The sequence below is a fragment of the Platichthys flesus genome, chromosome 4 (genome assembly GCF_949316205.1).
Source record: "Platichthys flesus chromosome 4, fPlaFle2.1, whole genome shotgun sequence".
In the NCBI taxonomy this organism is placed as follows: Eukaryota; Metazoa; Chordata; class Actinopteri; order Pleuronectiformes; family Pleuronectidae; genus Platichthys; species Platichthys flesus.
This window is the reverse complement of record NC_084948.1, coordinates 10,164,316-10,181,585: the sequence shown is the minus strand read 5'-3', so window position 1 is coordinate 10,181,585 and position 17,270 is coordinate 10,164,316. Positions and strand designations below refer to the sequence as shown.

The 17,270-nt window shown below is 41.9% G+C and overlaps 1 protein-coding gene across 3 annotated transcripts; it reads right to left on the bottom strand.

The window, feature by feature from the left end:
- Positions 1 to 47: 47 nt before the first annotated feature.
- Positions 48 to 17,000, bottom strand: cuedc1b (CUE domain containing 1b). Of its 3 annotated transcripts, none has more exons than XM_062385393.1 (11): positions 16,884 to 17,000; positions 11,215 to 11,753; positions 10,646 to 10,773; positions 9,858 to 9,984; positions 9,148 to 9,409; positions 8,014 to 8,079; positions 7,780 to 7,860; positions 7,401 to 7,491; positions 6,679 to 6,737; positions 6,421 to 6,490; positions 48 to 5,470 (listed from the first exon to the last, which is right to left on the bottom strand). In XM_062385393.1, coding segments are annotated over exons 2-11 (1,197 nt in total). In that variant the 5' UTR covers positions 11,527 to 11,753; positions 16,884 to 17,000; the 3' UTR covers positions 48 to 5,469. The 3 variants fall into 3 exon arrangements, with proteins under 3 accessions (XP_062241377.1, XP_062241376.1, XP_062241378.1); XM_062385392.1 differs by lacking the exon at positions 16,884 to 17,000 and adding an exon at positions 16,690 to 16,877; XM_062385394.1 differs by lacking the exon at positions 16,884 to 17,000 and adding an exon at positions 16,690 to 16,877 and having other exon boundaries at positions 9,148 to 9,406.
- Between the last annotated feature and the right edge of the window lie 270 nt (positions 17,001 to 17,270).

The following is a 17,270-nucleotide window of genomic DNA, read 5'->3' as shown; positions in this document are numbered from 1 at the left end:
ACTGCCTTAAGGGTGTGTGTGTGAATTCATGACTTGTGACAAAAGGCTTTGCTTTATAGAAAACATTTTAATGGTTAATATATTTACAAATATACAGTAATTCATAAAGAAAAGACACGAGGTACAGCACGAGTAAGAAATGACTAAGAAATCCTCATGTAAGAAAACTTCTGTGGAAATCAAAATGTAAAAACAGAACAACCACTAACAACCATAACATGAGTGGGAGGAGAAATAAACCTGTTTGACGTTAAACCTGCAGCACAGCGTCTGCACAGTGATGTGTTTTCTGTTGATATGACACATTCTCACACTGTGATGAGGCTTGACAGTCATGACACACAGCACTGCACCTGTACAACACATGAGCATCAACACCCAAGTCAGCCAACATCGACTGACTGAGCCAATCAGAATTCAGACTAAAGAGAAAATCCACCCAAATGACTTCTACAGGCCCTTTCCCTCAAACTGTTATTGGTATGAGGAGTGTACCAGTGGCAGAATGTTCAGCATTTATTATTCAACAGAAAGTTTTAGAGATATTAAATTAACTCAAAATCAAAATATTAAATTGATTTTAGCTAAAACTAAATTTTCAAAAACCTTTAATACGATATAAAATATATATATTTTCCTACATAGCAATAACTGATGATGGATATTTTCTTTTGTTTTTTTTAATATGTATAACAGTCCCACCCACACAGTGGCTGTATGGAGTCTGACTCTTCTAACACAACCGGATCAACTGGGCGTTTCACTGGGATCCGGGTCTCATTTCTTTTTTTGGCTGCACACTGATCATGTCTTTAAATTGAAGACAGTCTGTTAACTAGGATGACTCTTGGTAGAGCGCATACCTGCACCAACAGTTAAATTCAATCAAGCAGAAACAAATTCCACCATAAATATCCTAAAAGATCCATGAATTATTCCCTGGGCTAGCTGTGAAAAAGTTCTACCTGTTAATTTTAAAGAAGTTACTATATAAGAAAAAAATACTGGATGTGCCCCCTGGTTCAGATCTACAACCAAAGTGACAACCAAACCTAAGTGAGTTCTTCCCTGACCCAAACCACAGCCTACCATCAAGTGTGGTGGTAATGCATTCAGTTGCTTCTGTGTAAAACAGACAGGGGGTGAAAACAAGACTTCCTTGTTTGAAGTAATTCAACGCAAACTGAACTGTGATTGTAAATGACAGGCACCCACATCAGTTAATTCATGTATTTTATGATTGCAGCATAAGATTCAATTATAAAGCAATATTCTTTATCTTTGTACTAAGTTGTCATTTCTGACGAGTTGTGTTTTGAAAATCTTTCATAAGGAGGGTGTTCAAGTTTCAAATACCAGCGTGTTGGAGTGTGAAGCACCACGTGGTTTGAGTTGGGTCGTTCTTTGGGGATTTTCCCTTTAGTGCTCGGTCACATGTGGACATCTTTGAAATCATGCTCTGTGTATCGGAAGACTAATCATTTAGTGAGTAACTTTAAAACAGAAAAGCTGAATGTGACGTGACCGACGAGAAGAGGAAGCAACTTGAACTTATTTCTCAAACTCTTTTGCATCATCTTAGGTAAAAAGTAATCCTGGTCTCCTTTATGTTACACTCTGGCCAAACAGTCGAAATGATGCTTTAAGTTCACATGAATAACCTGAATGGCAGATCTGTGCTCGTCAGGTGTGTCAAACTAATCAAAGTGGAGCAGAATAACTCTGGACAGGTGGGGGTGGGGGTGGCGGTATGTGGTGGGGGGGAGGGGTCCCTGAGAGGAGAACACATCAACAGCTTCCCCACAACAACAGTCAGATAAATATAGCCTCTAACAGCTCAGCTCAGAGACCACTAGTGGATCCTAAAAGAGCCTCAGACACTGTTCTTCTCCACAAAGTGTTACAGGCCGTGGATATGTGAGCGTGGGTTGATATTGTGTACATGTGGAGTCAAAAGTGACAGTGAGGGAGTGCGTGTGAAACAAAAGCAGCCAATCCCCCTCAGCCTTCTTAAGACATGTGTGGTCGTCGGGTTGCCTCATTAAACCTATTTTAACTGGTTATACTAATAATGTCAATGACCTCCAGACCTCAGACTGGTGTGGACAGCAATATCCAAGCATTGAAAATAACATTTTATAGTAATGTTATTTTCTCTGTTGAGCCTATGAAAATTAAATATATATATATATATATATATATATACTTCATTCACGTCTCCATTCCATATTCACTGTGGTGGTGTACAAAGGCAAACTCATAAATTATCACTGCCCGAATCCTTATGGAAGCAACTGTGCCTGTCATGCTAGTTCAATTCCCCAAAAGCCGATAAATGTCCATTGAAAATTCTCTCTGATCTTCAAAAGGAAAACTCTGCAAGTTGATCTCATCAGCGTTCAAACAAGCTGGGGCTGAAATCTCAGTGAGAAATGAGGCGACTCTCACAAGCCAACGTCCGGGTAATTCTGATGGAGGGATTGCTTTGTGGATTAACTTCTTACAGAAACACTGCTCTCTCTCTCTCCTCTTAATCCGCACCTCAACCTGCCGACTGTCCAACACATACACAGGAGCAGCACCACCAGTCTTCCGGTGACGCTGTGAAATCTACTCGTGAGGTGCTGCCAAGTGGAACCAGTGTGGGTCGGCCTGGAAGCACAACCTGCAGGAGCGAGCGTTGGACAGCAGGTCAACAACAGTCATGTCGCTGCCCTCACACTCGCTACAGCCCAACACTGTGTCTCTCTCTTCTGCTTTTAGAATTCACTCTTCAAACATTAAATGAGAATATGAACAACAACCATTTCCTGAATAAGAGAGGTCAACCCTGACCAGATAACTGGTTTAACATGTTTCAGCCCATTCCTTAAAGCTAACTTTGTTTCTTTCTGGCCACTGGTTGGCAGCAGTAGACGTAAAATTGCTACATATTGCTTTCTGAAGTTGATAAAAATGTGTGAGGACAGAGAAGCGACACATCGAGCACCCACAGAGCAACACAAGGGTTCATTTGAAGTCGTGCTTACGACACTGACACCTGTTAATCAGTAAGGATTTGTGGCTTCTTCTACCAACGGACTTCTGACAGAGATGGGAAACCACTGCTGGGCGCCACAACAGACCATCAGGTCAGCCTCAGAAGCGACTGACAGATCACAGCCAATGGATTTGGCTCAAGTGGAATGACGGATACTGGATTCAATGGGAAGCATAACACCTGTCAGCGGTCTCCTGTTCTCTGGAACTTTGCAGATTTCAGGGACAATTGAACACAAGCTGAGGACTGATCACCCGATAACACAATGCGACACAACTGACCATGTGTCCCATTTTCCACAACCTAAGCCAGACCAAGATACACCCCCTCCCCACATAACTCTGAGAGTTTTGTGGTTTTTATATTTTTGCTCAGTTTTGGTCTCCATTTGTCATTTTGGCTGAAAATGAGCCATTATGTTACCGAGCTAGTTGCTATTTGGTTCTCCACAGGAGGTGTTTTATCCGAGCGGTGGTGATTGGTCCGGTGGTTCCCACATTTTCACATCATCATGATCCACGGCTCATATAAAAGTATTCATAAATGGAGCTTACAGTAAATGGTCTACATGCATTTACACTGAAATGGTCCATTGGCGGGTTACTTACATAAAAACACTGCCCAACATTCAAACTTTGCTCATCACTGAATCAGCAAATAGTTTGTTAATACTTTTAATCAAAGGGGAGAGAGAACGTTCACATAACTGAGAATAATAATCCAAAAGTGATGAGAAAAAAAAGTTTTATGTACAAAAGGGAGAAAGTAAATTCTTCTAAATTGTATACATCTGAAATCCAGACACTTTCCCAAGAAATCTTTTCAATGCAATTCTACTACACACATTTACGCTTAGTGTTCCTCTCCCGACATCCTCTGTTCACACAGGCTACATCAGTCTGGTACTACTTCTCTAAACCATGCTAGATTCACATCTACACATACAAAGGAAATGCACAGCAGAACGGTGAGGATGAAAACCTCAAAAGCAATTTTTTTTTGTTTTCATTTCCCCCAACTTCAGTGTCATCCTCCCAAACACACACACGTGACCATCACAATTCTCTGACGTGACTCGCTGGGAGAGGACAGGGACGACATGAGATACAGCAAAGAGCTCAGAAGGACAACTTGGATTTCATCAACTTCTTGCAAAAAACATTTAACCTAAGAGTTGTGGAAACTTGATAGATTATCAGCAAAGTTCCTCTGGAGGTGGCATGAAAGAAAACATTAAGCAAACCAACAGGGCAGGACCCTGGAAATGCAAGGGCTTATGGGTAGGAGGAGGTAGATGTTGACATCTGGTAGCCACTCGTCAGCATTTGATCTGACGAGCACTTTATTTATTTTTTTCTATTATTTTTATACTTTTTATGTGGCTCACTCTTTCTGCTATGCTGCAAGAGACAGCGGTCACCATGGGCCGTGTAGGGGTGATGGTACCAAAAGCAACCAGCAGGAGTCACTGGTAAACATTTCTAATTTGTCCCTTCTGCTTCTCTGCCATCAAACCACACATGCTCATGTCATTGAAGTTGTTGTTGTGTAGGGATGTGACACCCACTCTGACGACATCAGCTGGGCTGACTGACATATAAAATACCTCTCTCGGTTCAAACGACCCCAGCTTGTATGCTGGGATTAAAGTTTCATGCCGTTTGCTATTTGAAAGTGTGACACCCAGGTCTGCCACCCATGTTTAATGTTCTCACCACATATCTCATCACAGCTCTCACCCGTGCTGCTACAATAGACTGGTCTGCACTCTGACAAACAAACCAAACCAGTCGTTCTTTAAAAGGAGCACCATCTTTTAACTGGGATCGGGTGACCTACATCACGAGCGGCCACAATGTTCTTACAGCAAAGAGTTTCTGTTCCATAACCCCTGACGTTGAGAAACAGCAAAATATCACAATCTGGATAAGAAAACATGGTAAAAAAGAGCTTTACATGGTTGAGTGTATATAAAGGGGAATGTGCACACTTTGGATTTGAAATGCCCGAACTGAGGGACCCTGCTCACAGACATATATTCTGCTACTGGACACAACAGGAGAAGTAACAAAGGTTCACAAGGTGTGTGTTTCCTCTCAAGAAACTAAAGTAAGCTGTTAACAAATACTGGTGAGGACTAATGCTTTTTTCCTTTACATTTAAAAGTATATATCAACAAAGTGTTATAATACAGATAAGACGTTTATAGACAGTCAGCCCAGTGCTGGGAACAGCCCATTTCTGCTCCCTGGGTAAAGGAAGGGAAGGGAAGGGAGGGGCGGGGGCTCAACTCATTGCTGAGCCTTGTATTGGCTGGTCTGGATGAGGGTGGGGGTGGGCCGGTGGAGACTGGAAGAGCTGCAAGGCCACCACCCATGGGTCATGTTGCTTTCTCCATGGTAACCCTGACATGGTGCAGCACGGGGGGATCTGAAAGGAAGAGCAGAGTCCAGATGAATAGAACTGGGACTGAACAAACCTCGACAGACAACACAGGGGTTGTGTAGTGACCTTTGTCTTTTTTAACAAATCTACAAAAAACAAAACCATGACACTGTCATATACGCAATCCCAAATTTCTTTTTTGTCCCCATCTGTTATGACAGATCTTAAGTATAAGTATAAATAAATAAGTATTATATATAAGTAATATATTCTGTATTTCTAGATATATTTTTAACTTTTTTTAACTCTTCATTTATTTAATTATACATTTACATATGTATTCATTAATTACATACCTACATACTTATGTTATTTATTACCCTTCATAAACCGATACCTGTGTGATGTTAGTGCCACAGATAAATTCTCCTTATATCAGGGTTCTCAGGAATTTCGGAGTATTCACTTTCACTTGCCTTACACCCAAATAAATATAAAGTTGGTGCCTATGATAAAGGTATTAATGAATAGCCCATTAAAGATCATGGGCCCTCCTGTATATTTATTTTCTTTTTTCAAAGGGATGTTGCACGCTGTTAGGTAAAGTGTAACTTTATCTGTACCAATAGGAAAAGCTCCCTCTGCCATTGAGCATTAGTTTCAAAAAATTACATCTGATCAACAGCTTTTTTAAATCATTTTCTAAAGAGATTTGTGATGACACCAAACTGTAAACTGTGAATTCTGTGACAGTAGAACAGTATGTTTGATATCTGTTTGGTGTTGGGTTTGTGCTAAATTGTGTATCTACTAGAGACAAGTGTAAGGAGTGAGAGGGTGATTTGTATCAGTTTATGAATATCTGTAATGTTTTTTCATTCATCATTTTAGACGAGGTGTCCATATGGCTTATAATAACTGTGAAAGCAACGTGTACCCAAACATTGACAGGACTCTTGTGAAGCCCCCTGAGGAACACCCGAGGAGCATCTCACCATGATATCGGCTCATTACGTTGTTCAGTCTCTTCCTGAGTGTTTGCCTTCCTCCGTTGACCATCTTCGTCTGGACACAAACACAAACGCTGAGTTAGAAGATCCCCTTCAACACATGTTCATTTGGACCTTTCGCCCTCTCTTGCTTTGAGGGCTTCTGATTGATCGTCAAGCAGATGAACTTAAGTTCAAATTCTATGCATCAGAATTGAAGCGTAGCTCTGTGGTTATGGATGTGGGTGTGACATCGCTTCTTACCACAGGGGTTTCCCTCCACATTGTCCAGGAGATTGGCTGTAGAGTTGGCTGTGCCCAGTCTGACAGGAGCTTAGTTAAGAACACCATGGTCTCAGTGATGTGGACAAACAGATAAGTTATGGAGGCTGATACATGACTGGTGTTTGCTCTTTGTATAGAATAGAATTTCACTTTTTAGCTGTCACTGAGGACAAGAATGTACAAGGTCAGATGTTACTGCTGAATGAATTGCTGTTATTAAAAAGGTCCAGTGTGTAGGACTTAGGTGAAAGAGATCAAGTGGCAGAAACTTTATATAAATCCTAGTGATGTTTTCAGTGTTCAAATTGTAATTAAATTTGTTTTCTGTACCCTAGAATGGCCCGTTTGTATTTAAATACTTTATATATAGATCAGGAGCGGGTCCTCTCTACGGAGGCCGCCATGTTTTCTACAGTAGCCCAAACTGGAAACACCTTTCGAGTTTTTATGACAACTGAAGACTCCAACAGGTTCTCTTTCATGTCTTGTAAGGGGAGGGTGAGGTCAAGGGCATTCAGCCACAACAAAACACTTCACCACTAGATTTTGCTATATTCTACACACTGAACCTTTAAAGCAGAATTAAATCATCTCCTTCTCTTTGAATGGAATTTGATTGTTGTAAGTAAATACGATTCGACTTTATAATAAAAAATTGAAAATTATCCAGATACTGTGAGCAAGTTTTGACCAAAGGATACGAATGGTGCTTCAGGAGCCTTCTTTTTGACTTTCTCCTCTTTGTCTTCTCTGAAAACGTCCTGGCAATTTCAAACAGCTTCTTTCTCGTTGCTGCAAGTGAAAAAGTAATAATAAATAATTAACTGCACCAGACAAGGACCTTGACCATTTGGATGTTTATATCTTATCTGTAACAGTAATAATTATGGCTTTGTCAACTGTTGTTTCTGCATTTACTTGTTTTCTCTGCTGCAACAAAATTTAGCCAAGATGTGATATCAAAAACTGGTACACACTGAAATATACTTTGTTAACAGTTACACATCTACCTTAAAAGGTTATTGCAGTGCTTTGTGGAATACTACTAATAATAGTATTACTGTCCACCGTGAGACTTACATTTGCCCATGAGTTTGAGTTTGTCTCTGAACAGAGCGTCATCTGAGATGGCCTCCATTGAAGCCGCAGTGTGCTGTTCTCCTGCACGCAAAAATATGTTTAGTATTTATAGTGTGATTCCTGCATCAACAAATATCAAAGTGACACACACACTCAATGACAGACCCAGTGCTCAGTAGAAGAAGAAACATTATAAATAGCTTTGGCAGCAGAAGCCGGATGAGTGATATCTACCTGTGGAACTCTCCATGCTAGATGAATTACTGGACTTTGATTTCTTTGATTCATACTTCAAGCGATCTAAAAACAGAGAGCAGATGTTGTTGATGTGAGGAAGACGGGAAGAACAAGATGTGAAGAGTTCAGGTAGAATGATAGAAATTCCCAAACGTCTAAACCACCACATCAATTCATCCTGACAAGCATCTGATGAGGAGGGAAAACAGTTTAAAGCTTTGTTGCACCAGAACAGCCGCAACAAACCGTTTGACCAATCATCAATCGTGTCTCAAAAAGCTGGTCTTAACAAGGCCAAAATTTCTGAAAGTATTAATTGATTGTATTTGTGCTGCTTACAAACTTTCTCTGTAAACAGTCTTTCCTCAAAAATGGTGTTAAATCAGTTAGGAGCTAAATAGTTGGTTTATCACCATGTGAAGAACAAGGCCTGTTAATAGAAGACGGTGAAGATCTTTAGAAGACTAAAGATCCATACAAGACGATGGGCCTGTGGACGAATAAATGTCTTGAGGTTTAACTCAAAAAATTTCAAATCTGAGCTAGGAGACATTCATTCAAAGTCAGGGTTTGAACTTTCATCTCATCATTTTGTCCTCTTTCTTTTTAATTGTATTTGAATAAGGACATTTAGGAAACTGAGAACTCAGCAGTTTGTCCTTTTTTATAAAAAACATGTTATGTAAAATTGCTGTTTATTATTTATAATTTTCTCAAATCTTTAAGGTTTAGTCTGAATGTTAGGACTTGGGAGTGAGACTGCGTTGGATCATAAGATGAGTGCAGACAAATGCAGAAATAACACAAGAAACAGCAGTAGCAAGAAACCAAAATTATGATTACTGCTAAACCTCAAGGAATTAAATTGTGAACGGCACATATTGGCATTTATAATCTGGATTTTTTCAGTTTAAACTATATTGGCACTCAGCGGAGTGCATGCTTCCGCCAAGACCCAACAGTCACCTTATGAAAGCACATTTAAATTCACTGGATCCCGATTTTATCAGGATCTGCACCAAATTGGATCAACATCGAATGTGTAGGTTTTTATGTTCTATGCATCATTTCCAGTGAAACCCAAACAATACTATGAGCAGGGTGCCTCTGTGGAATGAGTCACAGTCATACCTCTCTCTAAGGCGATGAGGAACTCGCGGTTGCGCTGCAGCTCTTTCATAAACTCCTCGTTCTGGAGGAAGAGGGCGATGCGCTCGTCATCCAGGTACTGCTTCAGTTTCTTGTCTTGTTCGGAGCCGCCCATTGTCAATCCCGCACCTCCAGTGGTCCCTGCAGCTCCGGACCGAGAGCTGGACTGGGCTGTCCACTGGCTTATTGGAGAAACTGAAGAGGTTGACGATGAAGGCTGGGACACACTGCTCTGAGAACCCTGCTGGGGGATTAAGACAGCATGGGTCATTGGTAATACAAATCAATTAATGTGCTTAGATGAAGGATCACTTGAAAAGTTGTTCAGTTTAATCACTGGTATCTTGAAATACAGCGGCCTGTACTACTGCTGCTGTCAACACTATACTAACAGTCTTCTACTGCCATTCACCAACAGCAGTTTACTTTACCTAACCCTGGTGATACTCATATATAAACATGAGTGGCATACAAACTGGACTACTACTACTACTACTATAAGTGCTCTATGGAGATAGCTCAACATTTTGGAATATACCAACTATTCACTTTCTCTCTGAGAGTTAGATGAGATGATGAATATTTGTCTAATTTTTTAATCGCTGTTTGACGCCACACTGATAAACACACAAACGTCATTTTTGATGAAAAGAAAGAAACCAATTAAAAATCTGTATGCTCACAGTTTTTACCTTTATACTGTTCAACTGCTGCGGCAAAATACGTAGAAAATCATCCGGGAGGTTTCCAAGCATTGGAGGGTTCCAGTTCCGGTAGCTTCGGACCTGCTGGTGACCGGGAGGTGGCTGGACTTCAAATCTAAGAGTCACAGAACAGAATAGTAATTCTACAAACCGCTTTAGGCTCACTACGTTTATTTACAGACCAGAGAGACATCGGAGACACAAAAAGAATCGTACACTCCTTTTCGTAGTTAGCGATGGATTGACATTTCATCTAGCACCATCATCAGGTTAGAGTCACAGGGTGTCATATTTAATGACGAATACATGCAAAACAAAGATGTTCCCCTCAGCCTCGGTCTCATTTTCACTGGGATCAGGCCGATGTTGTGTTGTCAATTGTTGATTATCAGCACAATTGTTGCAGGTTAGGTACGTGTGTTGTCTACATTTTCATGGATAAATGAATCATGTAATAGAATGCACTCAGTTCAAATGAAAAGTGATCAGTGTGGCTAATTACTGAACGTTTTTTTTAATACAAACAATACTGAACAATGCAGAGACGCACCTCTGATATGAAAGAATTGTGATCATTTTGAATCATCGGTCAATAAATCTCTTCTAGAATCAAGTAATGGTTTCATGTTTAAAGTGCCTAAAGTATGTAGAACTACACCAGTAAAGCACGTTAACCTTTAGCCACCTACAAGGCAGGTTTCTAAAGTAGCTCCTAATCTGATAATTACAATATCAAGGCTTAAGCTTCTTCTGAGGATGTCCACTCCCTTACTCACCTGGGTGGGGGTGTTGGTGGGGTCTCTGGATATTTCCTGTCATAAATGTGCATATCATACGTCGGTGGAGAGTAGACTGGAGGCGGTTCCTCATCAGAACTGTCAGGTTCTAGTGTTCGCTCCAGAATCTAGAAACAAAAGACAATATGAGCTTTATTCCCTTCAACTGTTTTACCCTTTACCCTCAAACTAGTCAGTTTAGACCAGAGGGAAATGTAACATGCCACATTTAGCCCTCTCTGTGATATTGTATTTATTTTGTCAAATTAAGATGGACAATCAGCAGCCTCTGTATGTGTAAATTGGTTTTTTTCCTCTGCTAAGCATTTGATACATTCATTCTGTAAAATAAAACCAGGGCTCATAATTATTCTTTCCTTTCAATGGACTCGACTTGAAAAAAATAAAAAGGGGAAGCAGTTACATGTCTGAATGATCCTGATGTTTGTGAAGGTAATCCATAAAAGTTTAATTCAGATCAAATATGATGGGTTTTTTTTTTAATGAAAAAAAAAAAAAAATCAATGGATTCCTAACTGGTGTGGGTGCTCTTGGTCCTTTTCACTGACCTCTAGTGGGATACTGTCATCTGAATCCGAACTGTCATCCGAGCCCTGTCCGTCAATGCTCATCTGGAGCAGCTGGTCGATGGTGGCGTCCACAGCTCCGTTGTTGGAGCGCAGCACGCACTCAATCACCTCATAGTCCATAGTGGGGAACATGGTCTTGAAGTCCTCCATGGCCTGGTTGAACTCCAAGCGTCGGACCAGCCGGTTGGATCTGCTGTTGTTGAGCTGACCCTGACCACTGCCGCTCCCGTCACCACTTCCGTTGCTTCTGGAGCCTCCATTGCTGCTGCTGCGTCTGAATAGGCTGGTCATCCTGTCTCACGTGCCACCAACGTGCTGACAGGGTGGCTCTACTTTTCTGTCACCACCACCACAAGAACTACGGCCCCTTCAGTCTCACTTGCTTTTCCCGCCCAGTGCTGCAGAGACTGTACCAGTCAGGTGGTGACAGAAAGGAAAAAGTCCAATGTTCTGTCACCAGGTAAAGGTTAGAGTTAAAATCCACCCAGGAACATGCATAGCTGCATCACAGGGGTCACCTACAGATAGAGGACAGACAAAGGAGTAGTTACTAACACTTAGTTTTAAAATGAAATGACACCACTGTAAGTCCTATTCAAAATGGGCCTATGCCTAGGGGCTAATTGGTTGGCATGTGGAGTGGCTGAGACACACAACGATTACCTTTCACTGGATCATACCGAGCGCACAGAGGTGCGGAGACCTGAGGCAGCAGAGGTTTAGAAATCTGCCTTCAGTTTGTCAGCTGTGATCTTTGATCTTAATTTTCTTATCAAACAGCACTTTAAAGCTGTTCCCACTGTATCCTGTATTTACCCTATTCCCCGAACAGCCCTGGATAGAAAGATAAAGTCACTCAGCACTTTATAACGAACACGATCCAAACACTGAAGAGTTCTTCCATTTGCTCTCAAACAGCCTCAGGTGCTCATGTCAACTTTCCTCTGAGATTCTGCTCCATGTTGACTTGACTGCATCACATCATCTCTGCACGTTGATGCTGTCCATCTCCCCAAAAAAGAAAACGCCACAAAAAAGATGCATGTCAACTATTAATATTTCCAGTGGCAAAAACCCTAAATTGACAATCTGTGCACTGGAGGTGAAGCCTGATTATACTTAAGGTGGTTTGCTAACAGTATGTGGCTTTTGCAGAAAGTGATCATCAGCATCACAGAACCTCAGGTAAAGTGGAACAGAATTGTAAATTGATCAAGTCAATTTGTTGACCGTGGAGAAGGGGAATTTTGAAAGTGCTGTCACACAGATAGCAGAAGGACACTGCCACATGAAATATGCAGCTATAATTAAACTAAGAACTATTTTTAAATTTTTTCTACAGTATCTAGAGGGGGGAGGGGGTTCTGTACAGGTGTATGGGAGACAGCTGCTTTCCTTCCTTACTGGTACCAGAACTGATGATGGAATCTGAGCTGTGGGCTGCACTTGTCTGCACTCGTTACATGATGGTGGTCTAGATTTACACTTGCATCTTATCAACAATGTTTCACAGCTCTACAATGGACCTCAGATGTCACGGACCACAGTGTGGGATCAAATCGACTTCCCACATCACCTGTTGCCCAACATATGTTCTTCTGTAATTCTGTTGGGACATCTGTCATCAAATGAGCCTGGAGAGAGGAGTCCGAGGCAGCTGCTGAACCTGGTTTGTTCCCCTGGTTGTGGAGTCTAATTACTGTGTGCAGCACTGTTTCCACAGCGAGCATGGCACATTAGCACAAAGCTAGCTATGTTGTGTGTTTTATTGTTATTAGTTGTTGTCGTTATGACGAATGAGAAAGCACCAAGCGTTTGACACACCTACTGTCAAGGGTTAGAGGAACACATACATGTGAGTATTCAGTAAAAGAATGTGGCCACATGTCCATGAGCACCTCCAAATATGGTCTCAGTGATAAGATTTCACTTCCTCAATGAGACCACATCGAGGGACGGCCAACTCAGCTGATCCTCTGACCCTGACAGTTTCAAAAGGAAGCTAAAACATGCTTACACTTCTCAGTGGTTCCCATACACGGATTTATTCGTGGCCACTTCAACAATATCAACACTGTACTATTCATTGATTTTGTACTTTCTATCCAAATGGGTAAAATCTTATTGGTAAGCTGTTTGCGGCACATTGATTCAGTCAGCCCATCCTGGCTCTGCTCTCTCTCCTTCTGATGCAGACATAACTTTGCGTGCACACACATGAACGCATTATGTTGAAACTGTCTTTTGTTCCTTGTATTGCAAATTTAAAGCTGCTGAGCATCAAGCTCAGAGGAGCCATGATTCTTAATGTGTCTCCTCTTCACCATCATGGATGTGACCAATGGCTATGAAGGGAAATGGACATTGAACCTGATGACCCAGCAGCACATGTACTGGAGCCATCTGGCACATGGAACACGGTGCTGTTAACATGATTCTACGTGTTTATGGGTAAATAAATCCTGCCCATGAAACCAAAGATTCTTTTAATAAAAAAGACAACTGCACTTTTAGCTCAGTCAGAGTTTCCTGTTTTACTTTCAATAACAGTCGTGTTTCTATCCACTGCTTTGTGTTGAATGAGAGTGTGAGAGTTTGTGTGTGACTGTCTTTGCTCCTCCACACACAGACTGTAGTGAAACAGGCTGACGAACAGGAGTTGCAAAATTCTGGGAATATTCAAAGTTGGAAACTTTACGGGAAATAGTCCTGCACACTATGCAGGGCTATTGAGCTGGGAATTATCTGTGCATGTGATTGAGAAATGCACAGTGCAGGGTTGAAATTCAACATGCAGAATGTGCTGCATTCCATACATCTTAAAAATAGAGTTTTGAATGATGTTTCTATTGATCAGCATTTAGTTTGCATATTATTTTTTTTTTTTTCAAAATCCCAAAAATTCCCGAGCTCAATATTCCCATGGAAAGTTACTGGAAATTTACCGGAAAGTGATCACATCATTGCAACCCTATTGACGACTCATTATGTTAGGTGCAATAAAAGCTTTACGACAAGTGTTATAAATCCCTCTTAAACCAAAGATGGACAGACATCGACTCCAAACTTTGGTAATAATCCACTTAGAGCAGGAGGCACAACACCCTGACAGAAAGATTAAGATACGCTTATTTATACCAAACACATGCTCAGACATGCACAACACACTCATGCAATGGCAGGTAAATTTAACCTCTGCATTTAACCCATCTGGTGGTAAATCTGCTTTCTGGGACAGGGAGGGCTTAACACATCGTACCCATCTGCATGACATCAGTACGTTCATATACATGAGAAACGCACTATTCCTTGGTTGCAGGTCTTTCTTGTCCCTGCAGGCCTCTCGAGCAGCACTTCCTCTCTGGCTGTGTGCTAATCCCAGTGAGCTCCACCAATCAAATGATTCTGTTTAAGAGAAATCTGCATAGTCTGAGAGGAAGTGCAGCCTGAGGGGCCCGGATCAGTTCACCTCACCAGCATTTGTGAAAGTGAAATATGCATTATTACACACAGGGCTCAGTCTAATTAAGTTAGATATGGAATTTATGGTGTTTAATAGGGACTAGTATTAACCATCACTTGTACTCAATGCTGTGCACTACTTTTTCATTAGTCTCATTTAGAAACACACATTGGAGGGCGAGTAAAGCCGTATGTCCCTGAATGCCCACATCCGGTCCTGACCTCCATTAGGCCCTAAGTAAAATACTGCAAGGGCGCCATCCTACCTGACCCTTCAGTCAAGTTAACCATTTGCCACTGCCACAGTCCCACCTGACACCCCAGTGCTCCAACCACAATCATTCCATATCACAGTTTCCACCATCTGAGCTCTGGCAGCTACTGGCATCTCTCTTACTTACAAATAAATACAACTATCATGTATTAAATCTGTTGCCAAATTATGGATATTTCAAAAAAAAAAAACTGGTATTTTCGACTGACTTTCAACATCTGCCCCTCTTTGGTTGTATGGGGATTTTTAACACTTATTGCACATAACAAGTGGTACATGTCTCTGTACAGTCTGTGTGTCTGTTTGTGCGACCTTTGACAGTGAAAGACTTGCAGGTGGACAAATAGAGGTTAATGAACCAGCAGTCAGTAGTTTGTGATACTGTGCCAAAGTCCTATCAACCCACATGGAAGCTGCTGTAGTGGTTATGAAGAGCAATCGTGATACATTTCAAAATAAGAGTTATTAGTGTAGTATCTGCCTCAAAAATCCACTGATAATTATAATTATAATTTTAAACTGTATTTAAATAGCATAGGTTTACGAAGTGCTTCACAAGTTCATGCAGGACCCAATGGATGAACTATCCAAAGATGCAATGAGGGCAACCAGGGGAATGAGGCAAGACTGTGTGTGATGTGCTCATTTTATACAGTTATTTTAATAACCCTGTAGCTGCTGAGGTTTAAATAAGTTGATTTCCGGGGGAGCCCTGTAGATAATGAGTTACAGTAATCTAGAGCAGTGGGGCTCAAACTCTGCAAGTAAAGGACCCGCAAACTGACACACACAAAAAACACACAAACCCCATGTCATGTGTGGAATCTCGGAGGAATATAGTCATTTTGATACCAATAGATGAAATTATAGTAAAGATAAAGGACACTTTGAGAAGCACTGGTCTAGAAAGGGCTGGAGACACAAACTTGATTGATGGTTTGAGCATTATTGACAGAAGTGACTGATCTGGATCATATTCCTGATTTGAGGAGAATGCAGTTATCTCCAGGTGAACGTCAGATAGCAAAACAAGCATTAAATCCACGTGTTCCACAAACTGTCCACCTCAAACTTGATAGCTGCACAGCAACTGTAATCATGTTCATCCATCATATTTTATATGGCTGCTGTTGCTTAAATAAAGTTGTCCTCGGTGTCCTTCCCCACCGCTATTGCTTTGTATCAGTCTCCATCACAGTGGCCAGCAGGGTGTATTTTAAGATGAGTGTATTTTAGGAGGAACAGCTGACGAAAGGAGCAGATTTAAAGAGGGCTGGGGGGGGCGGGGGGGGAATAACTCCAGTTTGTATGTTTCCATAACCCGGCTCACAAGAACATATGGTTTTTATGAAGTGAAGCTAACCCAACACTGCACAGCTCCTCTCGCAGGCTAACGGTACTTTACAAGCTCCTCGCCGGATCCCAGCTCTCGCGTTCTGCTCTGCTTCATGTTCGTGTGTCACCTTAGCCCTGTTGTTGTTGATGTTGTTGTTGTTGTTGTTGTTGTTTCTCTTTTACTGCAAACGACTTTACAGTAGCTACTATTAGCAGCGGCCTTTAGTGAGAGCAGGCTTAGCAGCGACCTGTTAGCAGCCCCCGGGCAGCTCTCGCTCACTAATCACTAGCAGACACCGAGCCGCTACACACAGGGATTCACCCGCAAGGCCTCGAGCCCAGATTCGACCCCAACATCAGCTCCGCGTAAACATGTCACCCACCTCCACGCACTGGATGTGACCGAGCGGGCTCGTCTTCCCACCGCTGACAACAACAGACCCGCCGCGGAACCCCTCGGTCGTGCTGTTGTTTTGCAAAGTGAAGCGCTGGACTACGCCGGGATGTTTAATATATCAAAAGGTCCGACCCGGTTCGGCGCCTGGAAGCGATGCGTCTGAGCGGCGGTGGTACTCACTGACAGCGGCACGGACACACGGATCCTCGGTTCGCTCCGGCGGCGACAGGAAGCGTCTGTCCCTCCTCCTCCTCCTCCCCCCACCTTCACCCGCAGTAAAACACAACACGGCGCCGGATGTGCCAGCTCACACACAACACACGGTCTCCTTCAACATAAAAGACACGTGTATGGTGAGCGATGGGTCGTATTTCAATAAAGACAAAAAGTCAATTTTTACACGTGGGTGATTAGGAAACCATACAACTTTTCTCGAGGCAGGCCGCCGCACACATCTGCTTAACCCATAGGTTTCTTCCTGATGAAAGTTGCTCTTTAAAGGTCCAGTGTGTAAGATTTAGGAGAAAGGGATCCGTTGGCAGAAATTGAACATAAAATAATCCTAGT

Excerpts from the sequence above, each read along its gene's own strand:
- cuedc1b (XM_062385393.1), bottom strand. The coding sequence starts at position 11,526 with ATGACCAGCCTATTCAGACGCAGCAGCAGCAATGGAGGCTCCAGAAGC. Across the intron at positions 9,410-9,857 it reads AGCAGTTGAACAGTATAAAG|CAGGGTTCTCAGAGCAGTGT; the intron begins GTAAAAACTGTG and ends TTAATCCCCCAG. Across the intron at positions 6,491-6,678 it reads TGTGGAGGGAAACCCCTGTG|ACGAAGATGGTCAACGGAGG; the intron begins GTAAGAAGCGAT and ends GTTTGTGTCCAG.